The sequence below is a fragment of the Triticum dicoccoides genome, chromosome 7B, assembly GCF_002162155.2.
Source record: "Triticum dicoccoides isolate Atlit2015 ecotype Zavitan chromosome 7B, WEW_v2.0, whole genome shotgun sequence".
Taxonomy (NCBI): domain Eukaryota; kingdom Viridiplantae; phylum Streptophyta; class Magnoliopsida; order Poales; family Poaceae; genus Triticum; species Triticum dicoccoides.
This window is the reverse complement of record NC_041393.1, coordinates 369,311,685-369,338,401: the sequence shown is the minus strand read 5'-3', so window position 1 is coordinate 369,338,401 and position 26,717 is coordinate 369,311,685. Positions and strand designations below refer to the sequence as shown.

Here is a 26,717-nt window from a genome sequence, read left to right as displayed (position 1 = left end):
TAATCGGGACCACTCCCGGTGATGACCATAGTTTGAGGAGTTCATGTATTCACTATGTGCTAATGCTTTGTTTCGATTCTCTATTAAAAGGAGGCCTTAATATCCCTTAGTTTCCAATAGGACCCCGCTGCCACGGGAGGGTAGGACAAAAGATGTCATGCAAGTTCTTTTCCATAAGCACGTATGACTATATACAGAATACATGCCTACATTATATTGATGAACTGGAGCTAGTTCTGTGTCACCCTATGTTATGACTGTTACATGACGAACCGCATCCGGCATAATTATCCATCGCTAATCCGGTGCCTACGAGTTTTCCATATACTGGTTCTCACTTATTTACTTTTCCGTTGCTACTGTTACAATCACTACAAAATACCAAAAACATTACTTTTGTTTTCTTTAATTTTGTTACCGTTACCACCACTATCATATTACTTTGCTACTAAACACTTTGCTGCTGATACTAAGTTTCCAGGTGTGGTTGAATTGACAACTCAGCTGCTAATACTTGAGAATATTCTTTGGCTCCCCTTGTGTCGAATCAATAAATTTGGGTTGAATACTCTACCCTCGAAAACTATTGCGATCCCCTATACTTGTGGGTTATCAAGACCTTTTTCTGGCGCCGTTGCCGGGGAGCATGGCTCTATTCTTTGAGTCACTTGGGATTTATATCTGCTGGACACTATGAAGAACTTGAAAGATGATCGAACTACTATTTTGCCCTCAACTACGAGGGGAGGTAAGGAACTGCCATCTAGCTCTGCACTAGATTCTCCTTCCGTTATAAGTAAGCTTGCGACACCTAAACCTTCTACTGCTATGAATTCTGATATGTCGCATGTTATTGATGATGCCACTTCTGCTATGCATGATACTTATGATGAAACTACTTCTATGCTTGATACTACTGTGCCCCTTGGTGAATTTCTTGATGAGAAAATTGCTAGGTCTAGAGAAAGAGAAATTATTGAACCTGAATACGATGATGAGAGTGATGATGAGAATATGCCTGTTATTCCTGAGGGTTATCTTTTTGATGCGGAATCTTCTGCAGCTATTTTTGCTTGCCAGGATAGATATGAACTTAAGAGGTTGCTAGTTAAATGGAGTAAAGAATCTCTTAGAGATAGAGTGAGACCCGACCCTACTTTTTCTACTTCACCTATCTGTGTTCCCGATAAGGACTATTATGATTTTTCTCTTGATCCAGATATAATTACTTTGGTTGAATCTGATCCTTTCTATGGTTATGAATCTGAAACTGTTGTGGCACATCTTACTAAGTTAAATGATATAGCTGCCATGTTTACTAATAATGAGAGATCGTGCTACCTTTATTTACTCAAAATATTTCCTTTCTCATTAAAGGGTGATGCTAAGATATGGTATAATTCTCTTGATCTTGGTTGTGTGCAAAGTCCCCAGGATATGATTTATTACTTCTCTGCTAAATATTTCCCTGCTCATAAGAAACAAGCTGCTTTGAGGGAAATATACAACTTCGTGCAAATTGAAGAAGAGAGTCTCCCACAAGCTTGGGGGAGGCTTCTAAAGTTACTTAATGCTTTGCCTGATCATCCTCTTAAGAAACCTGAAATACTTGATATCTTTTATAATGGACTAAGTGATGCTTCCAGAGATTACCTGGATAGTTGTGCTGGTTCTCTTTTCAGGGAAAGAACACTGGATGAAGCTGAAATTCTATTGAATAATATGTTGACAAATGAAAATAATTGGGCACCTCCTGAGCCACCTCATGAGCCAGCTCCAGAGCCAATTACTGAGCCTATTCCTAAACCAACTCCGAAGAAGAGAGGTGTTCTATTTCTCAGTCCCGAAGATATGCAAGAGGCAAAGAAATCTATGAAAGAAAAAGGTATTAAAGATGAAGATGTTAGGAATTTACCTCCTATTGAAGAAATATATGGCCTTAATTTACCGCCTGTTGAAGAAGTATATGATCTCAACTACTTATTTACTGAAGAACCTCCTGATATCCCGACACAGGTAGTAAAGGTAAATTCTCTCTATAGATATGATAAAGCTGAAGTCCCTCCTACTAAAATTGCTAGTCAGTGCTTGGATGAGTTTGATGACTTTATGTTTAAGCAAGATGACTTTAATGCTTATTTTGGTAGACAATTAAAACATAATACCTTTATGATTAAACGCTTGGGTGATTATATGGCTGATATTAGAGGTGAACTTAAACTTGTTAGCAAACATGCTTCTATGGTTACCACTCAAGTAGAACAAGTACTTAAAGCTCAAAAAGAAGTGCTTGATGAAATGAATAGTAAGAAAAATGATTATGCTGTTAGAGTGGCTACTAGAACTGGTTGAATGACTCAGGAACCTTTGTATCCTGGAGGCCACCCTAAGAGAATCGAGCAAGATTCTCAGAGAAATAATATTGATGTACCTAGTTCTTCTAAAAGGAAGAAAAAGAAAAATGATAGGACTTTGCAAACTTCTGGTGAACCTATTACTGAACCACCTGAGAATCCAAATGATATCTCTATGTCTGATGCTGAAACACAATCAGGTGATGAACATGAACCTAGTGAAAATGTTAATGATGAGGTTCATGTTGATGCTCAACCTAGTAATGATAATGATGTAGAAGTTGAACCTGATGTTGATCTTGATAACCCACAATCAAGGAATCAACGTTATGATAAAAGAGACTTCGCTGCTAGGAAACATGGTAAAGAAAGGGAACCCTGGGTTCAGAAACCCATGCCTTTTCCTCCGAAACCATCCAAGAAAAAGGATGATGAGGATTTTGAGCGCTTTGCTGAAATGATTAGACCCATCTTTTTGCATATGCGATTAACTGATGTGCTCAAAACAAATCCTTATGCTAAGTATATGAAGGATATCATTACTAATAAAAGAAAGATACCTGAAGCCAAAATTTCCACCATGCTTGCTAATTATACTTTTAAGGGTGGAATACCAAAGAAACTTGGAGATCCAGGAGTACCTACTATACCATGCTCCATTAAGATAAATTATGTTAAAACTGCTTTATGTGATCTTGGAGCCAGTGTTAGTGTTATGCCTCTATCTTTATATCATAGGCTTGACTTGAATAAGTTGAAACCTACTGAAATATCTTTGCAAATGGCTGATAAATCAACTGCTATACCCGTCGGTATTTGTGAGGATGTGCCTGTTGTGGTTGCAAACATTACTATTTTAACGGACTTTGTTATTCTTGATATTCCCGAGGATGATAGTATGTCTATTATTCTTGGAAGACCTTTCCTTAATACTGCAGGGGCTGTTATTGATTGCAACAAAGGCAATCTCACTTTTCACGTTAATGGCAATGAGCACACGGTACACTTTCCGAAGAAACAACCTCAAGTTTATAGTATCAACTCTATTGGAAAAATTCCATCGATTATATTTCGAGGTTTTGAATTTCCTCTCCCTACTGTCAAGAAAAAGTATGATATTCTTATTGTTGGGGATTTCCATATCCCCGTTGAGGTAACTTAGTGCTATTCGAAATTTCTCCGGTTCCATGATTATCGGAATGAGTTTGTTAACAAGACTTGATCAACCTTGTTAGTGAATTCTTTTTTATGAGCATGGGACGGGTGAAATTAGAAGCACAACTTTCTATACCCTCTTTATATTTTCTGTTATTTAGTAGAAATAAAGTAAAATAGTATTTTTCTGTCTGTTTCCTGACTTATCTGTGCAATATAAAAATATCCCGAAAATAAAAGTCCTCAGAATGCCATGCCAATTTAATATGATTTTTTCGGGAATATTTGAGGATTTACTGTGCAAAAATCACCGCGGGGGAGCTGCCACCTAGTCACGAGGGTGGAGGGCGCGCCCTACCCCCCCTGGGCGCGCCCCCCCTACCTCGTGGGCCCACGGTGGCCCTCCTCCACTTACTCCTGCACCCATCTTATTCCTCTGCCTCACACAAACATGAAAAACCAACTCAAGCACGAGTTCTAGCCCCCGTTGGTGTGATTTTCGATCTCCTTGCTCAAAGCACCTCTCGCAAAACTGCTTGGGGAGATTGTTCCTTGGTATGTGACTCCTCCATTGGTCCAATTAGTTTTTGTTCTAGTGCTTTATTCTTTGCAAATTTGTGCTGCATAGGTGACCATGTTCTTGAGCTTGCATGTCAAATTTATATGGTTCCAAGTAGTTCCAATGCTTTATATGGGCTCTAGGCACTTGTGGGAGTTGTTACTATCAATTTTATTGAAGTTGGTTCACTTTTATTTGAAGTTACTAAAAATTTCAGATTGTTTCAGAAAATAATGAAGAGACTTTTGAGGGGCTCGTCGAGCCGAAGCTCGAAGGAAAAACAAAAGGAAGAAGAGCAGAAGCCCAAATTTAATTTGCCTCGCGCCACGGAGGTCCGGCCGTGTGAATGGCCTTCCGATGACTTTTTGAGGAGAGCCAGGATTTATGAGGATTTCTATTTATTGATTGAGAACGTTGGCCTCACCGACTTCCTCCGCGACCAACGTCATCAATATCTCTTACTCACAAATACTTTTGTGCAAAACTTCTACTTTTTCCCTAAGAAATCACCTCCATCAATAGAGTTTCATTTATATGACGTTGTTAAAGAGATGACGTTAGCTGAATTCTGTGAGGTTTGTAGAATACCCTTTGAGGGCACCTTAGATGAACCCCACCGTAACGAAGTAGAAGCTTTTATTAACACTATCACTGTGGGAGAAACCAGGAAGGTTTCTGATGCAAGGATCACTAGCATACATTTTCCTGTTTTACGCTACTTTGCCTTATTTGCTAGTCGTTGCTTGATTGGACGCGGAAACTGTGGGAACCTTAGTATTCCTGATATTAGCATTTTGTTCCATGGTTTATACCGCAATAACTCTGTTAGTATGGGTGGAATTGTTGCTAGACGGTTAAGTCTGAACCGTACTAAGGGCCCCATCTTTGGAGGCATTTATGCTTCACGCCTAGCTGAACATTTTGAAATACCTATTAGGCATGAGGAGAAATAAGAAACAGCACTGCCCCGTGCTTATTTAGATTATAAGAGTATGATAGCGCATGATTTTCTTGTTAAGAGTCGCGAAGGGGAGCTCAAATACAAATTATACTTTGATAAACATCACCCTGAGACTATTACTTTGCCTGCTCCTTCTTTGTTTAACTTATCTGCAGGTCCTCACATCGTTCTGTGGTCGGCTATTCAAGCCTATCGGAATCCTGCACCAGCCCCGGAACTGGAGCCACAAGATGAGCCTCCATGACTATCTGTTTATTCTTGGGATCCAGAGGAGGTTGCCAGCCAGTGGCAGCCGGAGCCTTCTTCGTCACAGTATGACCCCAGCTTCACCTACGGGTATCCGCCAGGCTATCCCTGGCAATAGACCAACTTAGGCCAAAAGCCTAAGCTTGGGGGTGTACGTCTTTCCCATCGACATTACATTCATGTTCACACACACTCATTGCTAGATGCCGGTGCTCATATTCTTTCACTGTAATATCCATGCTAGTTTATTTTCTTTTTCCTGGTTTCTTCTTGTGTGTTTGATAAACCTTAAAGAAAGAACCAAAAAAATTAGTAGTAGTTTATTTCTTTGTTGTAGTAATTAAAAAGAAAAACCCAAAAATATTTCCCGTGCTTCTTTTGCTTGTTGGGAGCTTTCCCGTGTAAATAGTTTTTTATCTCTTTTCCTTTCTTTGGGGGTCGAGAAGACCATATTGAAAATGCTTAGTGGCTCATATATGCATGAATGATTATTTTAACTTAGAGCCCATATTACTTGTCTTCTCTCTTGAGTTGAATGCTTGCAGATTCCAGCTTAGTCCAATGCACGTGCACTCTTATTATTATACACATCGTTCGGTCGTGCAAGTGAAAGGCAATAATGATGATATATGATGGACTTATTGGGATGAGAAAAGCTGGTATGAACTCGACCTCTCTTGTTTTTGTAAATATGATGATTCATCGTTCCTGAGTTAGCTATTATGAAGTAAACATATTTGCAATGACATTTAGAGATTATAGTTGCTTATGCCATGCTTGATTAGCTATGAGTTATAATGGTTTACCTTGCGTGCCAACATGCTATTAGAATGATTATGATGTGGTATGATGGGATGGTATCCTCCTTTAAATGAATTGAGTGATTAGACTTGGCACATGTTCACGCATGTAGTTGAATCAAATCAACATAGCCTTCATGATATTTATGTTCATGGTAGATTATATCCTACTCATGCTTGTATTCGGTGTACATTAATTTTAATGCATGTTTACGACTGTTGTCGCTCTCTCAGTTGGTCGCTTCCCAGTCTTTTGCTAGCCTTTACCTGTACTAAGCGGGAATACTGCTTGTGCATCCAAACACCTTAAACCTGAAATTTGTTCCATATGAGTCCACTATACCTTCCTATATGCGGTATCTACCTGATGTTCCAAGAAAATTTGTATGTGCCAAACTCCAAACCTTCAAATCAAATTTTGTTTTGTATGCTCGAGCAGCTCATGTTTCAACTAGGGCTGCCCTTATCTTCCATGTTAGGCAGTTATTCTCAAGAGCAGTGGACTCCGCTCCTCATTCACAAGAAAAATGGCTGGTTGCCGGGATGCCTAGTCCCATGCTTTTTGCAAACTAAATCAAAATAATCACAAACAAAACTCCCCCGTTGAATGTTCGAGGCACTCGTTGTTTCGAGCAAGCCATGGATTGATGCTTGTGGAGGAGGGGGAGTATAAACTTTACCATTCTGTTTGGGAACCGCCTATAATTTGTTTAGCATGGAAGATATCGTCATCTCATAGTTGTTACGTTGACAGCAAAAGTATGCCGCTCAAAATGTTATTCAATCTCTATTTTAAAACCGAGCTCTGGCACCTCTACAAATCCCTGTTTCCCTCTGCGAAGGGCCTATCTATTTACTTTTATATTGAGTCATCACCCTTCTTATCAAAAAGCACCCGCTGGAGAGCACACTGTCGTTTGCATTCATTATTATTGGTTTATATTGGGTATGACTTGACTGGATCTCTTTTACCATGAATTACAATGTTTAGTCAGTCTTTGATCTTTAAAGGTGCTCTGCATTTATGTTTTGCTGTCTCAAAAAGGGCTAGCGAGATACCATTTTGTTATATCATGTTATGATTATTTTGAGAAAGTGTTGTCATCCGAGTTTTATTATTATGGCTCGCTAGCTAATTATGCTATTGATATGAGTAATTGTGAGACCTACGTGTTATTGTGAGTATGGTTAGTTCATAAATTTTGCTGAAACTTGAATGCTGGCTTTTCATGTTTACAACAACAAGAGCAAACAGAGTTTGTAAAAGTTTTTCTTTTTCTCTTTCAGTTTGTCAACTGAATTGCTTGAGGACAAGCAAGGGTTTAAGCCTGGGGGAGTTGATACGTCTCCATCGTATCTACTTTTCCAAACACTTTTGCCCTTGTTTTGGACTCTAACTTGTATGATTTGAATGGAACTAACCCGGACTGACGCTATTTTTAGCAGAATTGCCACGGTGTTGTTTTATGTGCAGAAAATAAAAGTTCTCGGAATGACCTGAAACTCCATGGAACACCTTAGGAAAAACAATAAAAAATCCTCGCCAAAGATGAAGACCAGGGGGCCCACACCCTGTCCACGAGGGTGGGGGGCGCCCCCCCTGGGCGCACCCCCCTACCTCGTGGGCCCCCTGGTGGCCCTCCGACGCCAACTCCAACTCTATATATTGGCTTTTGTGGAGAAAAAAATCAGAGAGAAGAAATCATATCGTTTTACGATACGGAGCCGCCGCTAAGCCCTAATCTCTCTCGGGAGGGCTGATCTGGAGTCTGTTCGGGGCTCCGGAGAGGGGGATTTGTCGCCGTCGTCATCATCAACCATCCTCCATCACCAATTTCATGATGCTCACCGCCGTGCGTGAGTAATTCTATCGTAGGCTTGCTGGACGGTGATGGGTTGGATGAGATTTATCATGTAATCGAGTTAGTTTTGTTAGGGTTTGATCCCTAGTATCCATTATGTTCTGAGATTGATGTTGCTATGACTTTGCTATGCTTAATGCTTGTCACTAGGGCCCGAGTGTCATGATTTCAGATCTGAACCTATTATGTTTTCATGAATATATGTGTGGTCTTGATCCTATCTTGCAAGTCTATAGTCACCTACTATGTGTTATGATCCGGCAACCCCGAAGTGACAATAATCGGGACCACTCCCGGTGACGACTATAGTTTGAGGAGTTCATGTATTCACTATGTGCTAATGCTTTGTTCCGGTTCTCTATTAAAAGGAGGCCTTAATATCCCTTAGTTTCCAATAGGACCCCGCTGCCACGGGAGGGTAGGACAAAAGATGTCATGCAAGTTCTTTTCCATAAGCAAATATGACTATATACGGAATACATGCCTATATTATATTGATGAACTGGAGCTAGTTCTGTGTCACCCTATGTTATGACTGTTACATGACGAACCGCATCCCACATAATTTTCCATCGCTAATCCGGTGCCTACGAGTTTCCTATATACTGGTTCTCGCTTATTTACTTTTCCATTGCTACTGTTACAATCACTACAAAATATCAAAAACATTACTTTTGTTGTCTTTACTTTTGTTACCGTTACCATCACTACCATATTATTTTGCTACTAAACACTTTGCTGCAGATACTAAGTTTCCAGGTGTGGTTGAATTGACAACTCAGCAGCTAATACTTGAGAATATTCTTTGGCTCCCCTTGTGTCGAATCAATAAATTTGGGTTGAATACTCTACCCTCGAAAATTGTTGCAATCCCCTATACTTGTGGGTTATCACTATTCCGGGCATCGCCGCAGACCACGCAGCCCGGGTACTGCACGTTCAGCGCGACGTGCGTGGCTTGCGGCGCGATCTGGCAGAATACGGCGGACTCAGCCTTGAAGTTGTCAGCCCACACCAACCGGACGACGGCGGCGCCATCGTCCATGCCGGCAGACGGGACTTCTTGGTGCTGCAGCGGCGTCCCTGATCACCGGAAGTTCTGTTCGACGCGGTGGGAGCCCTACGATAGAACGCTTTCCGTGCTACTTGACTTTCTCTGGAGGCCTGCTTCCGTTGAAATATATATAGACGCAGCAGCGCTGCGGATTGTTTTCGGATTCAGATTGAGCGTCGTAGGTGCAGTACTTTCGACTCGGATTTGACCTCTCGACTGGATCGAAGTTGCGAACGTGCACCGTATTATCCAGTCACCTGGACGCCGGATCCGTACCGTACTGGTTTTAGCAGTATCAGCATTTTGCAGCAATTCCAAAGCCTATCCCGAATCAACCGAGCAGTCGTCCATGACATGACTTTGACTGATGATCTTAGCAGAAGCAGAGGATCCGACGGCGCAACAGTCCGAAAGATACCGAACATAAAAGAAACAGACAATTTAGTTGGCCAACAATTCGACGATGGAGCAATGCTACCAAGGGCATCTCTAACGTCAAACCCTCAAACCATCTCAACGAGGGCCTGTATAGGTCTGCCGAGGGGTCCCGGCGTGTTCTTTTTCATAAACTGAAAGCAAATTAGAATTTGGGGGTGGAGGAGGGGGGTGGTGGTGGGGGTTGTCTTTGTGAGAGTCTACGACAGTAGCCACGTAGAACTCTGACACCCCGGCTCACTAAATCCACCCTCCCAGTTCATTTTCTCCCACTTCGCCTCTTCTTCCTCTTGGTTTGCATCCGCACCCTCCTCCCCGACGCCATCGCTGTAGCTCTCCGGCCGCCACACAGGCATTGCCGGACCTCTGCAATTAGCACCGACGTGTCTGCTCGCCTTTTACGGCGGCGTCATCCACCCAGGACCCATCCATGGCCAGGTACACTCCTCCTCCGTCAACAACATTCATGGTGGAAACCATGCCCGACAGGTGTTCGGTCAAATGCCATTGAGCTAATTTTCAAACGTCATGTCATTTTTGTAGAGTACGAAGGATGGCGGGGTACTCGACCATGAAGGATGAGTAGTTGTGTCATGCGTGATTGGTCGTATCCGTGGATTTCACTGCAGGCACAGAAAGGGGCTCTTTTGGCAGCGCGTGCATGATTCATTCCACGCACGATAGCACATTACGCCCTACGACATTCACATCATCCAACAACGCAACATGAGGTCGTTCGTATCGATGGTACGCCATTCAGACCACCGTCACTAACTTCTGTGACACGGTTGATCGGCTGAAGGCAAGGTGGCCATTGCACGCCGGAGCGAAGGAGATTGTAAGTTTTGCTTCTTCTTGCTCAACTTGTCGATTGAATCATTCATTCACTCAATGTTACTCTACACATTATAGCCCGTACGCGATGTCGTGATGTAACACAGGACAGTGGGATGACCATTTAGGTACATACACTGTTGAATGAAGCTGAAGGGGTGGTGTGTGTGGGACTACATGATCCGTTCATGAAAATCTTATTGAACATATGGTTAATCTCGTTTAATTTGAACTATTGTTGTACTAGACTTATTTGCATGCTATGTATGGATAATTTGAATTAATTGCACGAAGTATCACACTTGTACACGTTGTAACGAATCAGTACCACTAGTCTTTTTTTTTGCACGTCAGTACCATCTCTGGGCTAGTTGTTGTAAAACGGTCTAAACCGCGTATAACAGTGTATTGACAGTGTATCTGGCCACATGAGCCCACCTGTCAGGGGTTGACGTACATATTCTTTTGCAAAAAAGACCCTTAGTTTTTATTTAATCACACAAATACCCCATGTCTGTCAACAGAAGGATCCCGCCAGAAAAAAAATACATGAAAAACACGCGTGCGTTTATTTAATCACGCAAATACCCCCTTGCCTGCCGACAAAAAGGATCTCGCCAGAAGAAAAAAACGCGTGCGCCGCCGGCGGGGATTCAAACACGAGACGTGTTTGCTCGCGGTGTACGCGCAATGACCAACGCCACTGCATCGTTTCATTCATGCTACAGGCACACCGGAAATCCGTTGGTGCTCCCTGGGAGCATGCGCTCCTGCCACCGGAAAAAATATATCAAAGTGTGAAAAAATTTCAAACAAAAATTCCGCGCATACATTTTGACATTATATGCGTGCACGTCAAGTTTTGAAGAAAACCGACGTTTTTTGTGGCTTGTGTAAAAAAGACAAAAATATGTCTTGTGAAAAGCATTTTTTTAACACAGGATTTTGTCTTTTTTACACGCGACACATAACTTGTCGTTTTTCCACGAAACAACTTTGTGAGCATGTGCAATATCAAGATGTCCATGCTAAATTTTTGTTCAGATTTCTTTGACATTTGAAAATATGTTTAAAATACATTTTTAAAACCTGCTCCCATGTGCCAAAACGCCACACTCCAGGCACACCCGTATTTATACTAAACAAATGGACATGTTCTAGCCTTTTTGACTGTCCCAATTTTTGGTATATGTTCTTTTTAAGATTTCTTTTATCTTTTTTCAGATCTTGGTATTCTTAGGGCCGTATGCAGTGTGCGTATCGTATATCGAAAAAATGATGTTGTATTATATAATACTTCCTATGTTTCCAAATATTTGTCTTTCTAGACATTTCAAATGGACTATAACATGCGAATGTATATAGACATATTTTTGAGTTTAGATTCAATCATTTTGCTTCATATGTAGTCACTTGTTGAAATCTCTAGAAAGACAAATATTTGAGAACGGAGGGAGTACAATATATATTGTAAATACACAGTGTCTGAAAAAGTATAGTTCACAGTCACTGCATACTATTGAAAAATTATACATATTATTGGCAGTGACTATAATTATAAATATACCGCATACAAAAATTATACTGCATATTATTCAAAAAATTATAGTCACTGCATATATATTGTATAATTATATAATATACAATATATGTAGGGCCCTTTTTCGTAGATTCATAACACCATGCAAAATTGTATAATATGTGTAGGACACTTTTTCAATATTGTCAACATTTTTTAAAATTTCAGTGGGCTTTTCAGTATGCGATATTTTTGTGAATACACACTGAACATTACCATACAACATACGATGAGCAGTTGTATATAAATATATACTAAAGATATTTTAATATACAATTGATCTTATTTAAATATACGTTGAACTTTTTGGTATTACAAAAACGTTCGCTGAACATCATCGTACAACATGTGATGAACAGTTATTTTTAAATATATACTGAACATTTTTTAATATACAATTGGTCTTATTTAGATATATGATGAAATATTTTCGTATTATAAACAGGTTCATCGTATATATATTGAACATTTTTTAATATACAATGTGTTGTATACTTTTTTTCAATATGCGATACGCTGAGAATACCCAAAACTAAAAAAAGATAAAAGAAATCAGAAAAGAAACATATATACAAAAAGAAGCGGAAAAGGCTATTTGCATAATTTCGTTTTTCTTTTTCTGGCGGGATCGTTGTTCTCGGCAGACAAGGATATTTGCATGATTAAATAAAACCTGAGGGTCTAATCATAAAAGAACATTGCCACGTCAGTACCTGACACGTGGGGCTGCGGGGTCAGATACAACGTCAATACTATGTTATATGGGTCTTAGACCGTTTTGCAACGATTAGCCACAGAAATGGTACAGACATGCAAAAAAAAAAGACTAATGGTACTGCTTAGTTATGACGTGCTCAAGTATGGTATTTTCAGACAATTAACTCGGTGTGACCGGTCCCATATCCGTGGTTAGATGCGAGAGCAAATTTGCAAATCAGAGTTGGAGATGCCGTTAGAGATTTTAGTTGATGGAAATTTTCTCCAAAAAATAGAGTGCAATTGGGTCAAAAGGAACACCTAATATTTCCAATCTTACGAGTGATGAATATACGGCAATTTCTTAACAATCCGATCCAATCCTCTAAAACTCCTATGAATTTTCGTGTAAATGAAGGAAGCCCTAAACAGATTGCATAGCACGGGCGGCAACTTCCACGGCCGGCACGGTGGAGGCATCGACCGGAGACCGGCAGACGGGGCACGTCCTGTGAGACCAGAGCCACTCGTCGATGCATCGGTCATGGAAGAGGTGCGTGCACGCCGGCAGCTGCTTCACCACCTCCTTGGGCTTGATCTCGGCGAGGCACACCGCGCACTCGTGCCCCTCTCCACCGCCGCACCTCAGTTTCTCGTACTTGTACACGGGCAGGCCGGCGAGCGCCGCCCGGCCTAGGCCGACGGCCGGTTCGCGCGGAAGCGCGGCCATGGACGACTGACCCGCATCTGGATCTTGCAGGAGCTGGCGTTGCGACCTAGCGCGGGCCTGCGCGCGCTGGCACAACGCCGCGATGAAGAGGAAGGCGAGCAGGACGCCGGCGATGCGGATGATGATTGGCCAGGGGACGCCGGCGAGTTTCAGTATGCAGCACGTCAAGCCCACCGGAGCAACGACGGTGAGCGCGAGCTTGAGCGGCATGCCGGCGATGGATCACGCCGGTTCCAATGCTATCGGTTTGAAGTTTGAGCTAGGTAGGTCTACGGGCTTCCTCAGAATCCTATAGTAGGTGTGTGCTGGTGTCTTGTCTGACTGGGTTGTCTTTTCACGCGGCGTGTGTCGTCTGACTACAAGAGCTCATCGATGTCGACGAGCTGGCCATCTTGGAGTTTACGTGCTCATACTTTGGATCAAGCAAAATTACCGCAGCATGCACGTACCGTTCGTTATCAACACGTGTGTGTGTGGCGTAATCCTGTTGGTCAGGCAAGAGACAATTTGCAGCGTGCTGAATTATTTTTCGATGATAACAAGGGAGGAGAATCTCTGCAGTTGCTGTTAGGAAGGTAAGACCATGCAGTTGATAAATCTCATCCATTGCTTTCAATTAGATGGTCAGGATCTCTCATGCACGAGAGTATCGCAAAGAAACGGTCAGATTTAGCAATTAGACGTGTCAATATTTGGTTGAACAAAAATCACGGTGAGGAGAGGGCCACAATAAGAAACAGGGGAGAAAGATTAGGGAGACCGCAGGGAGGGGTCTGTAAGCTTCAATCCGTACAGAGTTATGCTCACTCCAGAAGCTTTGGCACTGACCTGAACCTGGCGCAACCTAGCGCAAACGGCGGGTTGTAATCGACTTGCTATTAGTTCAGACAACCTTGATGTCATTCAAATCATGAAGAATGGTGGAAGATCAGCAGAAGCAGTGGCGACAGTTTTTTGATGATTACCACGTTGTTTGTGTTTTCCCTCTTACTGGCTTCACTGGCTTCATACACTGTAATGGGGAAAGAAATATGACCGTTCATGAGTTAGCTAGGTTGGCTCGATTCTCCTGTTCTAGTGCTTGATTCGATGATTATTCCTTTCTTATTGACAATGTAATTGTTCTTTCAAAGTAAGAAAGCGGGTTGTTTTGTTAGAAAAGAAGTTGTAGTTGCAGTATTTTGTGAGTGCATCGATATAGCAAGATGGACCAAAAGAAAATCAGTAACAAAAAAATTGTAAGGGCATGTACAATGGTTGATGAGGCGGCCTTATCTTAAGTCTTGCATGTATTTTAGAGATGACAAAAAAATATGTCTACAATGGGTTATATCTTAGCCTTATCTTCAATAACTTGTCATTCCTTAAAACATGGTGAGACAAACTGTGCTAAGAGATCATCTCTTGTCTTCTCTTAAATAAGAGAAGACAAACCTTTTCTTATTAGTTCTCTCTCCTCCACATCATCATTTATCCTACGTGGCACTCCTAAGATAGCACCATTGTACATGCCCTAAAGAGGTTTGACTTAGCATAAAAGTTAGAACTTTATTTTAATTGGTAGGGATAAATAGTATTGTTAGTATATCGCTATTCTGAAACTAGGCTAATACACACCAAGGTCCTGTTCGGAACGACTCCGCTCCCCAGCTCTGCTCCAAGAGCGGACGGAGCGGTGCCGAACGCTACGACTCCGCGGAGTATGGAGAGCGGAGCGGAGAAAACTGTAGCTCAATTTACAGAGTCGCTGAAACCGAACTCTGGGTGCCGCTCCCTGCAAAACATACCGGTTCGCTCGATCCTTTTTTGTCTCCCGTGCAACTCCCTGTCCTCCCTTGACCATGGAACCCTAGCTTGATCTTTCACTAGAACTAGATTGATGTCTAAAATTACATGTATTTATGTGGCTTTTATTCGTGTTTGTCATTTAAATATCCTATTTGTTTATGTTGCTAAAATCATGTAATTTCAGCAAACTCATACTGAAGTGCTTTTGTGCGATAGATTTCATTATGTGTGAATTTTGCACAAAGAAATTATGTGTGAAATTTCTGCATCATTTGCTGTAAACTCATCATTTTAGTGCATTTTTGGCAGAAGTGAACACATACCTGTACTGATCGGTGTCATACCAGATTGATGTGTGGTGGGGAGCCAGTAATCCAGAGTACGGAGTGGAGTTGGTTGCCGAATAAGTTGCCTGCTCCTGATTTGTCATGAGGAGCCAGCTATCTAGGAGCGGGAGTGGAGCCGAGAATTTGATGGAGTGGCCTGAATCCGAACAGGCTAATATGGGGAAAGTTGCGATTCTACTCCGGTATAACTGCACCTTCTATCCTCATCGTTCATTTTTGCACCGAAGTTCACTTCTATTTTTTATTTCTCCCAATCTCTACTCCTAATGACTGAGTTGGTAGGATTGCGTCCACGGTTTATTTTCGTCCGGTTTATTTTCGTCTGGTTTATTTTTGTTTGGTTTAATTTGGTCTCTCCTTCCAAATTTTTTTCACCCTCCCAATAAAAACTTTCTTAACATTTACAAACTTTCCCAATAAAAACTTTCTTAACATTTACAAACTTTCCTAACCAGACACCGTCACAAACAGGCAGATACAGAAATCACATTACAAACATTAAAACCCTATTTTCATGAAAATCAATTCAAAATCCTAACTTTCCTAACGCATCGATTCTTACCTTTCCTATGTACCTCATTGGTGCCCCATCGATGCCCCCTCCCACCAAATGTAAGTTCTTTCACCCCCTCGCACGATCCCCTCGAACCACCGTCAAAGTAAGGAAACACCCAGCGCCTTTGTTCCAAATCATGCCATTTTAGTCAACGCCAAGCTGCTCATGGCCGGGGACGCCGTCGTCTTCATGCGCCGCGCCGACGGGGAGCTGCTCGCCGGGATCCGCCGCGCGCCCAGGTACCCCGCCGTCTCCCAGCAGGCGTCCGAGGGCGCCGAGCGCCGGCCACGCAACGCGCGCGGGTCCCGCCCGAGGAGGTGGACGAGGCCGTGCGGCTCGCGGCAGAGGGCACGCTCTTCACCGTCACCTACTACCCGCGCCAGGGCGCCGGGGAGTTCGTCGTGCCCAAGCAGGAGGTGGAGGACGCGCTGATCGGCGCCTGGGCACCCGGCGTGCAGGTGCGCATGAAGTTCCTCGACGCCGAGGAGCGCCGCTCCGAGTGGAACAACGGCGTCGTCAAGGCCGTCGAGTCGTCGACCCCTCCATCTGGCGCATGCTCGAGGTACATCTTGCGTCCATACATCCATCTCTCCAGTCAATCCATCCGATCATTGCGATAATTGTCTGGTTGATCGATGGAGTCCACCTCTGTTTGGTTCAGGCATTCTTGCTTCAATTTGTTTGCTCTGCCATTCAGTATGGAGTAGCCCTAGATGTTCACCATGCTAGCGACTCGCCCGTCAAACCGCAGAGATCCCTCGCATGGAGTAGCCCTAGATGTTCTAGGCCACCACCGCCAATCCGGCGAGCCTACGCTGCGACCGTTCATGGCGCCTGGGGGCAATGAACTGGCATTGCGGTCATGGAGGGGAGGCTCAGGAGCAGGGCGACGCTGGCTGGTAGAGGAATTCGAAGGAGCCAGGCCGCCCTGGCGATCACCTTGACTGCTGCGTCGTGCACCAACTAACGGCAGTGTCCGCGGTGGTGAAGAAGCATACACGGCGAGGCTAATATAAGGTATACCTTGGAGGACGCAACCCCCTGTCGTCAACACGTCATGACCCGAATCGCCTGGAGGCCGCAACCCCTGCCTGTGCTCCAGATTCACAGTGTGTCCTGACGAACGAGGCGGCAATCTCTGAATTGAATAATTGATCGTTCATCCCGTTCTACCGCTGATTCGCTCGGCGCCATCTTTGTGGTACTCTTGACTGCTTTCACATATCCCCACAAGGTATAGTACGTGGTATCCCACCCCATGTCATGTAATTGCATTCTGAAGCAATTAGTACATAGGAGTCAACCCATAGGACAAGGAGGACCCGGTTATAGATTTTTTTAAGGGAGGGTGTGCCGTGTACGGGAGCATATCTGTTAGTTTGTATCCTATGTTTAACAATTTCAGAAATTTTTGTAGTATAAAAATCTCAATAGTGAGGATACATTGCTGAACGTGATGTGATGTATATGATTTAGTTTATCATTAGTTGTTCTCCTTGCCACTACCCACTAAATTTCAGATCTGTCCCTCAACTTCTAATGGTAAATATTCAATTAATTTTAGTCGGCTCAAAATGCTTCAAGCTTCTTTGTCCATTATTTCCTGTTCAACTTTAAGAAACCTTTCAGTTTGTTTTGTTTCACTTACTTTACTATTCCTTCTTGATAAACTCACCAGGTACTGTATACAGTGGGATGGCTAATAATTTCATGCACAACACCACAATAGCAGATATTCGGAGATTTGGAATTGTTTTGCTGTTTTCTTTCTATGAAAGATATGCATGAATGCAGCGATGGCAAACCTAAACATCGTTGCCAATTTTCTATTTCACAGAATAGGATGAATGTCACGGCAGCAGCTGCAAACTCCAAGAACGTTATTGTCATGGGGGGCACCAGTTTCAATTGTGTCTTCTTGCAAGCTCCTTGTCAATGAGAGGCACAAGGTCAGTCTGTACTCTGTAGATACATTTGTGATGCAGTGAATCTTCTCTTATGCTAACTAATACATTGATTATGTCCTATGATTCTCTAGGAGCACTAAGAAATTATATGTTTTCTTAAGGGTCACATCACACGAGGAAACTCTCACCCACAGCCATGACATTTTCAATTGAATCAAATGCAAATTATACATAGTGCTCTTCCAAGCCACAGTTCAACCCCCACTTCTTGCCGCTCGCCTTCAGCCCCAGCAAGACAATTAAATATTTTACCTCAATCCATATATCAGATCTCGTGCTCAAGAAGACGATGGTGAAGAGCATGATAATGATCCAAATGTATGTTAACAATTGGTCCAGTTTAGAAATCTAAACAGGAAAGCTGAGGGGCCATTTAGTTTATACCCAGGCCCACCTCGCCAGAGATGGTGCGTGCAGATATTTTGGCGAACGATTCCCCTGCCCCTGTTTCGCCTGTCCGTGGACGCAAAATGAAAGCAGCGACCAGTTTTTTTTGGCATGACTCCTATAATTGGGTTTCAATCCAAACAGTACCCAGTCAATGCCGAACTTCTTACTCAATATGACTCCTCAGGTCTCATTTGTTGGGGAGGCAGACAGAAACAACGATAACTAATATTTTTTCTTTTCACTCACAATAATATTGTCATCAGATACAATTGCTATTAGGTTAGTGTTTTGTGAGATTTCATCATGTCCCTTTATGGAACTTTTACATGTTGATTATCATTTATCACTGCTGCTACTTTATGCAGAGTATTGATGTTTGTACTGAAGGAAGTCCAAAAGTCTTATCGATGCAGGCAAGACACTTGATATGACAAATTTCAAGTGGAAACGAACAAATATTATGCTTGTTCATCGCTTGATGTCTACCCTGACTATTCTTTCATTTGAAACTCGCTAATAACAAGTTTTTACTCTGCTGTTAAAACTGATGTTGCTAATTCGGTTCATAAAATTATTGTCGTTATAATTTGGCGATGTAATACTTTGCCATAAGCCAATATCAAATTATGAAGCATTGCTATAACTTCCAACGTGGTGCTAGAGCATTATATATGAATGTACTTAGTTAAAGGCCATCCAAAGATACACATTTGCAAGGAAACTGCACAATGTCAATACGAATATGAAAGATAATTGGATAAATAACTTTGAAATCTGATCTTTTTCTGATGATAACACAACTTACGCTGATTTCAATAATGAACAGAGAATAGAAAAAGTGTTGTTGCGGCCATGACTTGAATAACAAACCAAATTCACAAGGTCGGTACTGGACTATTGGTAATATATATTCTTTTGGCAGGGATTTAGAAATACTTCACATCTCTTTTTAGTGGATTTTGTGATAGGAGTGAGAGTTGAGAGTGAGCGGGTTGGAGGCTGTGGTTGATTTGTTCAGTTACGAATGTGAGCGGAATATTTTCCCTACTTAAGAAAAAGTGGCAAATTGGATAAGGCAGTCATATTTTTTTGATCAGGTCATACAATATATTTTTTAGGATAGAAGGGTAAATGCATTAGTTTGTTGTTTTAATAGTTAATAACAGACGCGGTGGCGTATTAGTTGCATCCCCAACAACAGCCATCATATTTTTGTTTTGTGGTAATGCATGACATTCAACTGTATGTTACAACATGGCAATGCCTCATGAGACATCGAATTTGCCTTCTTGGCTTGGGGTCGTCATGGGCGGCGCACGCCTCCTCCGCCTTGATGGTCGTGGCGGATCGGCACGAACACGGGAGGAGGGGATCATGGCGGAGAGCAAGCGGTTGGTGGGGGCACTCCTCCTTGGTGGTCCGTGGGGAAGTATGGTATGAAGGGAAGAGGGCGCCAGGACGAAAGTGAGGTGAGTCTCATCCGGTTATAAAGTAGAGGGCTCCAGCGAGAAATATTAGGCTATGGTGGGAAACTGAGCTGGAAGGAGAGAGGGTCCGACATGAGGGAAGGGTGCCTCATGGTGTGGGGTTTTGTGTTGTGTTGGGACCGCGTGTTGAAAATAACATGGCGGATAGTTCGGACAACGACATTGCTCCCCATATATGAGATGGATTTGGGGCGGCCTGTACTAAACCCGGGCAAACGTCGGGCCGGGCCGGGTTTCGGGCCGGGCTTGTAAAAGCCCGACCTTCATTTCTCAAGCCCAAGCCCAGCCCGAAGCCTGAAATACTCCCTGTTTTCAAGCTCGAGCCCAGCCCGAAGCCTGAAATACTCCCTGTTTTCAAGCCCGAGCCCGGCCCAAAATCAAGCCCGAAGCCCGAAAGCCCGGCCCGAATGCTGTTTTTTAGTACGCGCACGTGCAAGCCCGGCCCGAAGCCCGAAAGCCCGGCCTGAAATACAGAAAAATTGAAGCTCGAGCCCGGCCCGAATTATCTTTCGGGCTGCAAAACAAAGCCCGAGCCTGGCCTGAATGTCAAGCCCGACCTGGCCCGGCCCGGGTTTTTCGGGCCGGGTCGTCGGGCCGGGCTGCCCATGCTCGGGTTTAGCCCGGACTGTCCAGTCGGTTGAGTTTTGAGACCGTTGGGCGCCCGTTTGAAGTCCGAACATGTCCGGACGTACGAGGAAGAAATGAGCTTCGACCATAGAGGTGACCTTAATCATTTATTTGATTCATTTATATACATTATAGCCCGTAGCAACGCACGGGCATTCTACTAGTTAAAATTATATTTCAACTTGAAACTTTGCAGATCAACATCATACAAGTACTTTCCCCCGCAAAAAAAAACATCATACAAGTTTTTTTTCGAAAAGGGGGGACTCCCCGGCCTCTGCATCAGAGCGATGCATACGGCCACAAAAAAAAACATCATACAAGTACTTTGATGTGAAGAATTTTTGGATTTCTAGCGCAATAGAAATTTGAAAAAATGGAGCAAGTCATTCCAAATTTGAAATTTGATTTCATAAAAAAAACATTTTGTACAATGAGTGATACTTGTATATTGTTGAGCAGCATAGTTTCAAGGTCAAATATTCTCTTGTTTGAAAGGAACATAAAAAAGAAATTTCTATATAAAATAACACAGATCTTGATGCAAACTGAACGACCTACATAGAAGGTGTAGCTACATGAGTATGGAAAACCCACACTGGACAGCGTACGAAATCGGAAAGGTGAGCAAGGCATGCATTGATACTTAACACATGCATCCACGGGAAGTTTCGAGCTGCGTTTTTCCTTACTCACGCTCTAAGCCCTCCATATAATCCTGGAAATATTTCCAGTAAAAAGCACAAACTTATAAGGATATCTACAACCTATGTTGACTTACAAATTTTCTTCCACATCTATTCATGGGCAAAGGGACCAGTCCGTGAATATGGATGTGGAACCGGCCATCCAACACTATCTGCATACATTTCAAACACTCGTTAAACTAACTAGACAAATTACATGAAAACCATATGATTTTTATACAAACCGGTGAAAACATTTACATTTCCGGCATATTTTAACTAAACTATATCGCGCTGCGGTAAAACTAGTCTACAGCCAGCTGTGGCGGATCGCCACTCCCACAACATGTCTTCCTCATGTCGTGGGAGTGGGGGAGAGTACCCTCCCTCCGCTTCCGTGAAGTACGGATCAACGTTGATTTTTGGGCAGGGGAAGACGGTTGCCGTGGTCTACGCCCCCGCTCACCGGGCAAAATACCGGCTGTGTAACCCGGCGACGTGGTGGCGGTGGCCTTCGTGGGACCTGAGCGGCGGCGGCCTCTCATGATGTACTTTTCCTCGGTGTCCACGGTGGCCGCGGATGTGCCGGCCTTTGCCTGCATGGCTTCTTTCCCCACCTGCCTGAAGTGTTGCCGACATCGATCACAGCAGATTTATAGGGTGGCCTCCACCGGCATGGATGTTTCAATGCGGAGAGAAGGCGGCGATCAGTGGGCGGCGAGCCGCTTCAATGCCGGCTCCAGTGAGCGGTCGCTTCCACCTTGGGCCGGCATGAATGCGGGCAGCTGGCTTCGGGTGAACGCGAGCGGGTGCAGGAAAGGGGTTTTTGTGGGCAGGTTAGTCAGACGTGGACATGGCAGCGATCCGGACGCTCCCAAAAACCCTCCAATTTGTTTTCGGTTTGCGGGAAAAAGTATGTTTGGACCGTCGAACGGACCGATGCAGGCCTGCCTTAGATGAAAAACACATCCGGACCGTGTGATCCAGACGGCTGCAGGTCGTTTCAGAGTCGGCGTTGGAGATGCTTAAGTAAATAAATCTGAAATAGACTGCAACAAAAATTAACTTATCCAGGATGCATGAGGAACACCCTAAACAAATGTATTGATTGTTTCAGAATCTTCTCTCAGAACTGCAAGTGGTGCCTGCAAGTGGTGCCTGATACTCTGGTCTCTCGACAGTGGCTGGGTAGGATTTGAGATTCTCATACAAGTTCACCATCCCAAAGAAAGCAACACACAAAGTGTTGCAACTATCATCAGTTAAACAGTCAGGTGTTCGGGAACTCGCGGAGCACGATGCGCCGACATACCGGGCACGTCGAGCGCTCGATCAGCCACCGCTCGATGCATTGCCTGTGGAACACGTGCCGGCAGACCGGCAGCCGCCTCATTTCCTCTCCTTTCCCCACTTCGCCGAGGCAGACAACGCACTCCTCAAGGTCGTCGGCGCCCTGAGCCGAGCGTGCCCGTTCCGCGTAGATGGCGTGGAGTTGGGCGAGCGCGCTTGGCGGCAAACGGCTGACGACGGGCTCGAGCTGATGACGGCCGGCAACGGTATTCAAGCCTCTTTCCACGTCGCCGCTGTCGTCGCCGCCGGCGCCCTGGTCGTCTCTCCTTTTGCGAAGGGCAGCTCTGCACACGCGTGCAGCGATCGTGAAGAATACGATGGTGGGGGCACCACCTAGGAGGATGATGATGACGCTGGGGTTCCTCCGGTAGCCGTCTATGGCCAGGGCGGCCGTGCCGATCCCGGCGACGAAGATGGCGATGGCCTCGAACAGCTCTAGGCCCCAGGGGCCGGTGCTCTCATGGCGGGCCATGGCGTGCTCGGTAGCTCGACGCAGAAGCACCCACCGTGTTGATCTGATCTGGATATCCCTTGACGGCGTGATCATAGTAAATCTTTTATCCATAACCGTTTTGGATTTGGTAAGAGAACCCTACTTTCCACATGAGAATGAGATCGATCGGAGTGCTTCTTTCCAAGCGGGCCACCCAACAGAGCGAAAATATATATTAGAGCATCTGCACCCCGGTCCGATTATCTCAGCCGTTTGTTTCCTTAGGGATCCGCGTCATTCACAGGGACAAAACAAAGTCACGGACACATTTTGGTCCTAACCTTGTTGGGATGTACAGGCCTATGCCCTGTGATCAGTCTACGTTTGGAGTATATGGTACTGAGTTCAAACCTCAGCTGTTCACACCGCATGTAGTACAAGAAGACAACCGGGTCAGACAATTTTCTTGAAACCTATGGAGAGTCATTTTACCGCACACACATGCACTTCTTGCCTCCTGCTATTTCCAGTGCTTCTGTTTTATAAAAAAGAAGAACAGCGTAGACGGCCTGTTCAATTTTCGGTTGCCCATGTTAGGAACTGAAACAGTAAAAATGAGAGTGAGAGAGAGATGCATTATGCATGCTAAAGGAGGGAGAGAGAGAGAGAGAGTATCCATGAGGTCCAACTAGAGCTGGCTAGCTCAGTCTTCTCTCTCTTCCCTCAGTTTGCATGAGCTCCATCTTGTATTCATGGCGGACGAGTGCCCAACTCATGAGAATGAGAGATGCATGAAAAGATTTGTGTTCTCTCCAACTATTGAGCGAAGGTTGGGAGTGAGAGAGAGAGAGAGTATCCATGAGCTCCAACTAGAGCTGGCTAGCTCGGTCTTCTCTCTCTTCCTTCACTTGCATGAGCTCCGTCTTGTATTCATGGCGGACGAGCACTCAACTCATGAGAATGAGAGAGACCATGCATGCAAAGATTTGTGTTCTTTCCATCCATTGAGCGATAAGTCAGAGAACAAGCAGGGTGGTGTGTACAGAGCGTCGCCATTGGCAGTCACGGGTGCACGTCTGTATGCTGGGGCGGTGTAAGACAAGATTTCACAGAACCTACTGTGGAACAGTACCCTATGACGCCAATGAACTTAACAGCTACCTGCCATGGTAACTGATACACTAAAACTGGAATCTGTGACAGGTATCTCGAGGTACAGCGTCATAACTCAACGGCAAGGATAGCGCGACCAGGGTGCAGGTGCTCAAAAAATCCGCATCCCCCAACAGAGTAAGAGATGTAAAACCTTATTTCCCCGAGATGTCAAACTTTGAGGAGCATGCAACATGGATGAGCATAGTAATGTGAGACCTCTTATACGGCGCCTTATACACCAGTTTACCAGCCGGCGCTCACGCGCAAGGTTGGTTGGGCCAGCCCATTAAGCACGACCGCTTGCTTCGCTCAACACGCAGGCTCGTGTCCGTTGACTATTGAATCCTTCACCACTAACCATTTTGAACCCGTTGAACATTGACTTTTCAAAATTTTGGAAAAATATTGTGAATACCAAAAAGGTCATGAATTTGAAGAAACTTAATAAATACAAAAAAGTTTATGAATCTGAAAAAATACGCGAATACAAGAAATTTCATGACTTAAAACCCCATAAATTTAAAAAAAGTTCACAAATTTTATAAAAAGTTACTGAATTTGGAAAATTTCACAAGTTTGAAAAAATAGTTCACAAAATTGGAAAAAGGTAGTGAATTAAAAAAAGGAAAAACAAAAAGGAATAAGAAAAGATGAAAAGGGAAAAAACGAGTGAACCAAAAAACAAAAAACACATAAAAGAGAAAACTGGTTGGGAAGTTTCGGAAGCTTCCCGAAACTAGGAGGGGCTTTTGAAAACCGAACTGAATGGATGTGAGATGGGTCGACCCGTTATGAAGGATGTCAGGCAAGGGGGTGTGCGGCAGGAATGATTAAGCCTGTAGGCACCAAATAGGGTTTGCCCGGTATCATCTCTCTCTCTGACATGGACTCAACAAACAAAGAGTTTACTACATGCAACCATGATATCATCCAGGATTTCTTAAATTTATAAAAATATGAGAAAAAACTAATTTCTGTCCCTCAGCTCTCAAATCGGACAACTTACACCCCTAAGTCTTGAAATCGGACAAGTTTTGTCCCTCATCTTGGTTGACCAAGTATTGTTGCTAACTCAGCATGGTTTTGACCGGTCCATGCTGATGTGGCAATGACTCTCTCTCTCTCTCTCTCTCTCTCTCTCTCTCTCTCTCTCTCTCTCTCTCTCTGACTTTTCTGATGCAACGACGCACCGCGATTGCCGTTGGCGATGTGCGCGAAGCCCATGATCTCCAGTGACGAGTCTAGCATGTTATGGGGATCCTCGACCGACAGCAACGCAACAGGTGCAACTAACATAAGCTGCTTCCTATCATTGGACATCTTGGGTGCCCGATTTAGGAACTGGGGATTGAGGAGTTCGTGGGTTTTTGGGTGAATGGATGAAATTAATCTATATTTTGTCCAATTGATACGATGTCGTGTACTTAGATCTTGTATCGAAGGTGATTTCAATGCAAATCGAAGACGTTGATCATTGTGGTATTGCGAACTATAGAATATTTAATGTTTCCATGGGTATGAACCAGTTAAAAAGATTGCTTTTGAGGGTGTTAACACAAGTATAAGATTCATTGCTTGTCAGGATGCCAATTAAAAGCATGCAATTTTCGTATTTGGTATGAGCTATAGTGGCCAACAACTTCGCAAAGAGCTCTGCAACAATTGTAGAGCATGGTTCTGAGAAATTATATCATGAGGGAGGAGAAGGAGTCCCTTGTAAATCAGTTGTTGTTGAATAAATTGGAAGGGAAAGAAGAGAAGAAGATTGTAGCTACAAATGCATGTTTTATTATTCCTTCGAAGTTGACCCCGGAACCTTAGTTCGAATTTTGAATGTTGTTCCCTTATGAAATATAGTGGAACCCAGCCCCCATTTGCAAGGCGTATGAAAAAATGTATGTCTTATCGAGGAGAAGTGGAGGAGAAGATGCAACTGGAATTACATGTGACTAATGTGAAGGACAAATACTAGATGAAGATGAAAATAATGCTAGCTTCAAACTAAAAATAAGTTGCTATTGATGTCAGTTAGCTACAACCCTTGTGGTTGTAGTTTGTTGTATGCTTGCAACAAAGATGTTATTCTACAGAATTCAGCTGGACTTTGTATTAATTTATGTTTGTGCACTTTGAACTTGCAAATGTACAAATTTATGATGTGCCAATGTACGAAGTGATGATGTAGCAATTTATGAACTAAATTTGACCATAATTTTGTTTGAGTTCTGGCCATGGTTCTATCTCAATTTTAGGAGAGAGAGAGAGAGGAGGGGTGTCTAATTCATTGAGGTGCCTCCTTTGCCATGTTGGCGCGGGCCAGCCAAAACCACACTGAATTGGTACCAATACCGGGTCGGTCCAGACGAGGGATGGAACTTATCTGGGTTCAAGACTTAGGGGGTGCAATTTGCCTGGTTCTAGGGTTGAAGGAGCAAATCTAGACCTCCCCAAAAGTTGAGGGACGAAAAGCGAACTTTTCTCTTTTTTTATATACTTCCCTAATCGTTAATTCAATTGATGATCCTCTTTCAGGTTGAATTCTTGAGTCGAGACCTCCGAAACAGATTATATGATGTGTTTCAATGACTTTTTTCGTCAACTAACTATCATCTTGTAGTCGATTTCTTCCTAGGTCAAAGGCTTGTTATGCCACTTGGTTAGCGGGT

At 43.6% G+C, this 26,717-nt stretch overlaps 1 protein-coding gene across 1 annotated transcript; it reads right to left on the bottom strand.

Moving 5' to 3' along the window:
- Positions 1-12,919: 12,919 nt before the first annotated feature.
- Positions 12,920-13,475, bottom strand: LOC119337323 (E3 ubiquitin-protein ligase ATL9-like). The gene has a single exon (XM_037609435.1). The coding sequence runs from the start codon at positions 13,473-13,475 to the stop codon at positions 12,960-12,962; it is 516 nt and encodes a 171-aa protein (XP_037465332.1). The 3' UTR covers positions 12,920-12,959.
- Positions 13,476-26,717: the final 13,242 nt, after the last annotated feature.